We start from the raw sequence: 9742 nt of genomic DNA on the forward strand, positions 1-9742 counted from the left end.
GAATTGTGTCTGAGAGTTAGCGTGCTCGTGTATCGTGTAGTGTGAAATGTGTAGCATGAATTGTGTCTCCCTTCCTGTAAAAGAGAGAGGAAAATAGTATGGGTTAAACTTAGTTAGATTAGCTGATAGATTATATAATCAACCCCTGTAAGGTAGTATATAATTGAATAAATGTTTCTTAGTCTTACTTTGAGGCTAATGATTTGCCTGTACTTAGGTTCTTACTTAATCTCACACTGTTTGAGATGAGTGAAGATGGGAAGTGCTCCATTTATTACATGGCAAAATTGGGCTCCTTATATACCTTTTGGAGGCCCTGATTACAAAGCATGAATCATCACATGGATTGGTAAGAATGTACTTACTAACAATGCCATTTGGTGTGTTGAGTCAGCCTGTTTACTAATTTACATTATAAATACAGTGTAGTTTACAAAGCATGATGAATCATGGCATGAGTCATCACATGGATTGGTAAGGATGTGCTTACTAACAATGCCATTTGGTGTGCTGAATCAGCCATCTTACTAAGTAGCTTATAAATACAGTTAGAAATCTTACAAAGCATGACGAATCATGACAAACATGATGAGTCAAGCTCAATCTTTACAAATCATGATATCTACCAGTCACATGACATGCTTACAAACATGCTTGGTGGCTGAAAAGAAAGTCTGTTGGCTGAATATGCCTGAGGAAAATAGAAAGAGATGGAATGTCATAGAACAAAATGGAAGTGAAGTTTGAAAGTGAAAATACTAGCTAATAACTAAGGGGAAAATGATGGGGTAACTTGGTGATAGGATACAGTAGGGTCTATTATACCTTCCTTATCACACCTCTTGTGTATCTGTCATGATATGAGTTGCATACCATGCATGACACCGCGCCCTCTTCTGGACCGGCATGGCCTCTCCCGAGACAGAGAACACACCATTGAGCTCCTCCCCAGGCCACTTTCTGCTCTGCAGTGCTGAAAGTGGCTGGGACTGAATATCTGCTGTCGATGTAGGTATCTCCGTGAAAGGGGGGGAAGGTGATGGCACAGGAGGAGTAGAATTATTGTCTTCATCAACATCCCTTCACATTTCGGCCATCTTATCATCAAACCTTCCATTCTCCCAATCCTCAAACTTGACATCTGAAAGCCGCTGAAAGCACATAGTGTTAGTGTTCCAGGCATGGTACAAGACACGAAGTTCATTGCATGAACTTATGTCACCAGGGCAGCAGAACTTCGATAGCGGCCACTTCTCAAGTACCATGCGGTACTTCGCTGTAATGCTGGTATCAAAGTTAGTGTAATACATGCGCTGTGCCTGTGCAGGTGCTGCTGCGGCCTCTACAATGACAAACAAATGAGCTGAACTTGAAAATGTGTCAGAGAAAGATAAAGATGGCACACTCACGAAGCTTTTGTAAAATCAATTCACTTCAACTTGAGGACCTCATCCAGGTGAGTCTTTGCAAGGCCTGTTGTAGTTGAAGTCAGAAGATAGATTAGACATACTGTGAATTCATACCTTGTACACCTGCAATACAATAGCCTTCGAAGCGAAATGCAAGCATGCCAATTGAAGTCTTGAAGCAATAGTCAAAGAACTCAGCTGTGCGAGCCGTGTGGAAAATGTGAGGCTGATTCTAATGTTCTGTATCTCCTCGTACACCAAGTAAGATGAATTCAACACCAGTACAACTATGTAAAGCCGTCAACTAGACATAATAATCAGTAATATAAATCTCGCTACACAAAACAAAGCTTACCTCTCAATCTATCTTCTCAAGAGTCCTCTGAGCATCATTGAATGCATGAATCATGGTGTTGTGAGTGGCTAATTCCTTCATTTCACGACGTTCAGTAAGGGTCTCGATGATGTCTTGAGTTTTGATGGTGCGTTGATCTTCGTCCATCTCCTGCCAATGTGCATGAATTTCGGACATGAGCTCACATGCCTTGTGATGTTTCTCACTGGCTGGTAATGCTGTAGTGATACAGTGAGATGGCAGGAAATAAAGATAGAAGTAGAACATACCTGCATTATGATGTTCGACTTCTTTTTTAACAAAAGCATTCCATTTGTTGGCCTTACGTGTGCCCTTGCGTAGCCTTGAGCATTGCATGATTTCCTTATTGGGATTTACCTTTTAGCTTGTTAATTTCCCTTCTTGATGTTATCTTCATTATCACCATCGACACTATATGTACCATATCTTCTTTCCTTCTTGACCATACACACACTCTCCGGACAGTGTGTTCTCCGGCATCATATATAGTCTTGTGCGTCTCATTCCCACACCTCAGTCTTGTTCTACGCAACATACTGAGGTGTGTTACGAACTAGGATGGTTCTGACGTATGGCTACTCGATAAGAGTAATCGGCCAAGGTTGGTTCAAGACTTCGGCGTATACCGAAGTTTCAGTGTTTCTAAGGCAAGTCAAGGAGAGTGTCCTCGACTTGAATCAAGTTCAATACAACGTAAGATTGGTGGTCTTAAGCGAAGGAAGTTCCAGGTAAAACCTAGTAAGATTAAAGTAACGAACTACATAGTACAAGACGAGTTTATATAGTAAACGGTAACGACTTTAGGGCCGGTACGATGAGGTCATAAAGATGAGTCAGAGATAAGACGAGTCAGAGATAACAAGAATAGATCATCTAGCGATGGCAAGATGCGATTGTGATGTAATACAATGATGTAAGAAAAGGAAAATGAATAGGGGCGTACTTGACTGTAACATTACCCCGTTGTTATCGTTGAAGTCACCGATTTCAACAATCAAAGTTATCGTAAGCGTCATAGTTGTCACGATCACCTGCACATTGAATGAACATTCTCTCATCTTCTTCGATAGAGATCTGTTCCAAGGCGGCGTCCTTGTCAGTCTCCCATTTAGTGAGAGCCTCGTAGAAGCCTTCATCCGTCCATACTAATGGGATAGGTTTCTCGCCTTTAAGGTCTTTACAAAAGACCGAAAGATGCCCTGGCGCGAGATTACGACATACGCGGCAGAAATACATTGGGCAGTTCTTGTGACGATGACCGAATTCTTTACAGTAGCGACATTTGAAATTATCAATGGGGTCGGTTTTCACAATGGTGACGGAGGATGATTGCGGAGGCGGGGATGGTGTCTTGGAGTGTAGAGTGTTGTTGCGTGAGGGAGGGGAGACGGAGATTTCTCGTTTGGAGGGTCGTCGACGAGTGGGGCGTAGGCGAGGGGTGGTTGCCACCGGGGCAGTCGTAGAAGCAAACGGTACGATTTGTACATCAGGAGGAATGATAGCATCAGGCGTACACTCAACGGGAGATGATATCTCAACTGGAGGAGGAATGGGAATTGCGACGTGAGGAGATGGTGGTCTGGCGATTGGGTTTGTTGCAATTCGTTCAGTAACGATATGGATGGCTTCTCTAACAACTTCTTTGGTAGAGGTAGGCATGAGACGTATCGCAGAGTTGCGAATGCGAATATGGAGATGACGGAAAATGGCTTTAAAGTGTTGGTCATTCTCACTCTCACTAAGAAGGCCTGCGGTACGCTTGATGAGGTTGGCGGCGCGAATAATGTTAATGAGGAGCGTGCTAGAGAGGGCTCCTTGTTCAGCAAGGAGACGATCTATCTCGATAGCGTATTGTTCAGAGAGAATAGCGGATTCAAATAGCGTATTGGTTTCGATATCGTCAAGGATGGTGAAGTAGTTTGGGGATTCGATGGTTTCGGTCAAAGTGATGGATGTTGTGGATGGAGAAGTGGCAAGGGTTTCGGACATATTATCAATGGTTCCGACTGTTAAGACCGTACTCAAGTAGTATCGGATCCGAAGGGCTTCGGCCTCAGCTCGTGCGCTGTGCCCCTTTCCCGAGTCTTGCCCCTTATTTCAGAGAGCTAAAGTATCGCGTATATAGAGTAACGGCCAATCCGGATCGGATCCGGACTAGAAACTAACGGGTGAGGACTGTCCAAAGACAGAGGCGGATATGTAGACTATAGGAATCTATCCTAAGTCTCGGAGTAGACAAGAGTAGCGTACTCAAGTCCGGATGGATAACGGAGGGACTCAGAGTCCAGACGGAATGAGTGCAATCTAAGATGATATTCGAACTGATCTACTACAGCGCATATACAAAGGTTTATATACTACGGATAGCTAACGGAATGATCCATAAGCAAAGGTGCGAGGCTATGTACGAAAGTATAAGCAAAGTCTAAGTGGAGCGTATTGGTAAGTTGGATGGATCACGAATCATGAACCGGGAATGAAGTACAAGTAAAAGCGGATTCGTAAGTGTAGCGGATCAGTAAGCATAGCGGATGTAAAGGATAACCGGTATACCGGTATACAGGAATACCGAAAGGAGATGAACGATAGTTAGAGTTATATGAACAGGAAATGAAATAAGAATCAAAGCGGATCTGTGGACCGGACGATGGATATGTTCATCGGATCTGGATCGGATCTGAGATCCAGATCATCGGATCTGTAACCGGATATATGGTATATGACACCGACAAGAATCTGAAGTTGCAAGAGGCAAGTCTGGAGAGTACGAAGTTCTGAGAAAGACATCTTTTCGCAACGGTTCTTATAACTGGTGAGCTTTCTTATAAGCAGCGAGGATTGCGGAGGCGTTGCCAAGATTTTCCATGGGAATCCATTCGTTACTGGCAGATGAATATCCTTTCCAGGATACTAGATAGCGTCTTCGTTTACCCGTTCCTTTGTGTGATAAGATTGCTTCGATTTCGTATTCTTCCTCGTTATCAATGATGTCAGGTGGAGGATCAGGGAAATTAGGACCGTGGATTTCGGTTTCATGATAGGACGATAATTCAGAAGCATGGAACATGGGATGAACTTTCCATTGCTTTGGTAACTGGAGTGTGAATGTGATCGGTGATAGTACTGCGGTGATGGTAAAGGGGCCGTAGCGTTTTGGAGCGAGTTTTCGTGATGGTAACTGCGTGATAAGGTTCTTTCCTGATAGCCAAACCTTATCGCCGACCTTCCATGGTTGGTACTTCTTTCCGTACGATCGTGCAGCCATTCGTTGCATTGCAAGGTTGTGGCAGGAGATAGCTTCTTCTCGCATTTTCTGAAGGAGACGAAGTCTTTCTTCTGCGGCGGGGAACAGTGGAATCTGGGAGTACATGGGGGAGAGCCCGTGGCTCGTATCCCATCATGAGGAAGAATGGGGATGCGTTGCGAGAGTCATGTTTGCGATGGTTGTGGACGAATTCGGACATGGGGATATGTTCAACCCATTCTTCTGGGTTGTTGCGGCAATAGATTCTGAGGTAGGTTTCTAATTCTTGATTCAAACGTTCGGTTTTGACCGTCCATTTGCGGATGATAAGCGGTGGGAAGCGGGCGATATTGTATTTCAAAAGTTTTGCAAGGGCTTTAGAGAACTTGGATACGAATTGTGGGCCTCGATCTGAGATTACTTTCTCATGGAGCCCGAAGCGGCGGTAGACGTATTTGAAGAATTTCTTTGCTACGCCTTCTGAGGTTATAGTTTTCGTACAAGGGATGAGAATTACCCCCTTCGTAAGACCATGGTCTACCACGACCATGATAGAGTCGAACCCATTACACGGGGGAAGATCAGTGATGAGGTCGACGGAGACTTGGGAGAACGGAAGTAGAGACCGAAGAAGGGATGGGAACCAACGGAGGGGTTGTGGCGTGGGTATCGGATTTCATTTGCTGACAAAGGGCGCAACCTTCAACGTATTTACGGATGTAGGTTCCCATGGACGGCCACCAGAAGTCGCGTTTAACCAGTTCTTCGGTTTTAAAACGACCGGGATGTCCTGCTGTGGCGTGGTCATGGGTTCGTTCTAAAATAGAGCGGTGTCCGGCTGGACGGACGTAGGCACGATCTTTGTAGAACAGGACATCATCTTTAATCATCCAATCAGAGAGAGCCGATTTCATGGGAGGAAGGCAAAGGCCATTTAAGGCATCAGAGGCGGCTTGGAAGATGGGATCGGTGTCATCAGGATCAGGGTTCGCAAGAGTAGTCATGAGCTCTTGATCGAGAAGGCGAATGAACATGGAATCGGGGAGGAGTGTCATATCTTCGTTATCGATGGAGTCGGGTGCATGATCAGGTCGACGTGATAAGGCATCAGGTGCGACAAGCTTGGTTCCTGGGACGTGGTGAAGTTCGATATCGTAACAGGAAAGAAGGAGTTGCCATCTGGCTTGGCGACGGGTTAACTTTTGCGCGGTACGGAAATAAAGGAGATTCTTATGATCGGTGAAAACGATAATTGGGTGGGGGTTTCCTTCTAAATAACGACGCCATTCTTGGAGTGCACAGATAACGGCAAGGAGTTCTCGATCGAAGATCTGATAATTTCTTTCAGCGGGGTTAAGGGATTGGGAGAGGTATCCGCAAGGATGATACACGCCGTTCTCGTCGGTTTGTAGTAAGACAGCACCCGTTGCAACAAGAGATGCATCGGTGGCTACTGCGAATTGTCGAGATGGGTCAGGGTTACGGAGGACAGGCTGCTTTAGGAAACATTCCTTTAGCATCGTAAATGCCTCTTGACAGGGTGCGGACCAAAGGAAGATGTTATCTTTCTTTGTAAGATTGATAAGGGGTCGTGCGATATCGGAATAATGAGGGATGAAGTTCCGATAGAAGTTACAGAAACCTAGGAACGATCTGGTTTCTTTAACAGTGGACGGAGTTGGCCAATCGCGGATTCCATCAGTCTTAGCAACGTCCATAGCTATGCATCCAGGGCGAATAATCATGCTGAGGTATTCAACTTCTTGCGCGTCAAAGGTACATTTTTCTGGTTTCAAGAAGAGTCGTTCTTCGCAGATTTTCGTAAGAATTTGACGGGTACGAGCGTGATGTTCATTGAGGTTATCCGAAAAGATGAGGATATCGTCCATATAAATCACCAACCATCCTTCATTGATTTCTTGCTGGAAAGTACGGTTCATGTAGGCTTGGAACGTAGCCGGGGAGTTGCAAAGTCCAAAAAACATGACATTCGGCTCATAGAGTCCGAACTCCGTGGTAAACGCAGCCTTCCATCTATCATCAGGGTGAATGCGGATGTTATTATAACCGGATTGGACGTCCATCTTGGTGAAATACTTTGCTCCGTGTAACCGTGCGGCAAGAGATAAGGGAAGCGGCAAGGGGTAGGCGTTTTTGATCGTCCAATCGTTGATGTACCGATAATCTTGACAGGGTCGGAGGTCTCCGCTCTTTTTTCCCACGAAGAAGAAACCGCTGGCTTGAGGCGATTTAGATTCCGAGATAAAACCCTTCTTTACGTTTTCATCAATAAATGCTTTGACGGCAGTTCGTTCGGCGATAGAAAGGGGATAAATTTTCGACGTTTTGGGGATGAATCCGGGTTTTGTTTCAATACGATGGTCGATACCGGGTCGTTCAGGAGGAAGTTGATTGAGACCGTCTTTAGCGAAGATATCGGCAAAGTCGTGGAGATAGGAGGGTACAAGTTCTTCGAAAGTTTTCTTCTTCTGTTCTAAGCCCGCAGCTAGAGCGAACTGCTGAGCTTTATTACTAACTTTCGCATATTCCGTAGGCCGTGGCAAGGGTTTAACCGTGGATTTCTGTTCAGAACGACTGGTACCGTCTGGGGTTAATGGCGTATCCATGGTGGTGTTTGAAATTACCCGGAGTTCGGATGCATCAAGGGAGTATTCCACCAGAAACTCATCATCATCTAAGTCATACATAGAGACTTCTCGCACTGGTGCGGCAAAGTTCTCTTGCGTCCAGACGTCTTCTTTGGTATCAAAGGTCTCGTCATCTTCATCGGGGATTGGGAGTAGATCAGGGAGTGGATCAATGGGAGAATCGGGGTGGTGCTTCTTCGTCAACAATTTCTTCGATGGTCGCTTTAGGATAAACGACAGGGGTGTCGGTGATTGGTACTTTCCTAAGTTTAGACTGCTTCCAGGTTCGATCTATAGGTTCTTGTCGAAATAGAAGCGGAAGATCGTTCTTCTTCCTTTCTTTGTCGACTTCTTCTTCAACTTGATCACTTTTCTCTGTTCGAGAAAGGATGAGAGTTTCGGCTGTCCAGTCAATAACCGGATTCATAGCCCGTAGCCAGGGGATCCCTAGGAGAATCTGGTCTCTTCTGCCAAGACGTGTGACGTTAAACTTTCCTATCATGGTTCGTTCATCAATCTTGATGGTGAGAACGCAGTATCGGCGTATAGCTCCGCTTTTGGAATAGCTTCCGTCGGCGGTAGTAACCCGGAAAGGTTTACTAAGAGCGTGGGTTCGGATCTTGTGTTTCTTGACGAAGTCTTCTGAGATAAAGGTTCCGGCTGCTCCGGAATCAACAACTGCGGTGGTTTCAACGGTTTTCAGACGTGTTTTCGAAATGAGGGAAAGGGGAACTCGAAGTTCTTTTCGTTCACCAACTTTTCGTACAAGTCTTATGGGTACATTGAGAGATACTGACGTTGATCCAGTCTCCCATATCAAAAATCCTCGTTGAGACGGCGGACTTCTGCTTCTTCTTCTTCATCACCGCTGCTTTCTACTTCTTTGCGGCGTACCGGAGTCTTTCCTTTCTTCTTCTCCGGACAATTCTTAGAAAGATGTCCGGCCTTGTGACAGGTGAAGCATTTTCCGGTTCGGAAATGTTCCGCGCGTTCTTCTTCGGAAAGCCGATCAATTACCATGGCATTGGGGTCCCTAGATGGTACGTATCGGTTGGATCCGAAGTTCTTCTTCTTCGGGGGTTGGTTGCGTGCCCTAATGGCGTTCAGGTGAAGGCGTGAGTTGTCGAGGTTGATACAAGTGGAGAGGACAACTTCGAAATCATCAGAGACATCGCCCGTACCATAAAGGCGAGCGAGCAGTCCAGGGTGTAGTCCGTCTAGGAAGAATTGTTTCTTGGCGACGTCGCCTTGAATTCCTGCCCGTCGTGTGAGCATTAAGAACTCCGAGATATAATCTTGAAGTTCGGTTCCTTGTTTCAGGTTACGGAGTTTGGCTAACGCGGTTCCCGAGGGATCAAGCAGCCTAAACGCGCTTTTGAAGTCGGCAAGGAATTCGGCCCATGTACCGTATCCCTTGACAAGACCTACGGTAGTTTTGTTGTTGGGGTCTTGCGCTTGTCTGAGGAAGTCTTCCTTCCAGTAGCGTGCGTTCCCTTCGTTCATGAAGGAGGTTACGAAGATGATTTTCTGTTTGTCATCGACATAGATCTTCTCGTTGATATCGAGATAAGACATGCATGACATCAAGAATCCTTCGGATTTGTCTCTATCCCCGTCAAAGACTGGGGGAGATCCGATCTTGATTTCAATAGGTTTTGTGGAAGACATCGGGGGATTCAAAGGTGGTAGGGGTGGTACAGCACCTAGGTTCAAAGCGCCAAAGATTGGTGTCAAGGACGTCAGCTTGTTAACTTCTGGGGACCTGGGGTTCTATCTGTCGTGATGACCAGGGTTTGTTCTGCTCTGAGTTACAACGCGTGATAGCGATGTTATTCGTAGAAGACTTTAATCTTTTGTTACAAACTAGGATGGTTCTGACGTATGGCTACTCGATAAGAGTAATCGGCCAAGGTCGGTTCAAGACTTCGGCGTATACCGAAGTTTCAGTGTTTCTAAGGCAAGTCAAGGAGAGTGTCCTCGACTTGAATCAAGTTCAATACGACTTAAGATTGGTGGTCTTAAGCGAAGGAAGTTCCAGGTAAAACCTAGTAAGATTAAAGTAACG

The 9742-nt window shown here is 45.5% G+C and overlaps 1 protein-coding gene across 1 annotated transcript; it reads right to left on the reverse strand.

Moving 5' to 3' along the window:
• Positions 1-274: 274 nt before the first annotated feature.
• DFJ58DRAFT_845208 (uncharacterized protein) lies at positions 275-2121 on the reverse strand (the record flags this gene model as incomplete). Its single annotated transcript, XM_041393141.1, has 10 exons — positions 275-316; positions 366-395; positions 491-527; positions 647-691; positions 874-1080; positions 1111-1342; positions 1410-1413; positions 1524-1696; positions 1854-1982; positions 2034-2121. 10 exons carry the CDS (start codon positions 2119-2121, stop codon positions 275-277), a joined length of 987 nt encoding a protein of 328 aa, XP_041239292.1.
• Between the last annotated feature and the right edge of the window lie 7621 nt (positions 2122-9742).

This window comes from Suillus subalutaceus (assembly GCF_016647625.1).
Source record: "Suillus subalutaceus strain FC151 chromosome Unknown DFJ58scaffold_130, whole genome shotgun sequence".
Classification (NCBI taxonomy): Eukaryota; Fungi; Basidiomycota; class Agaricomycetes; order Boletales; family Suillaceae; genus Suillus; species Suillus subalutaceus.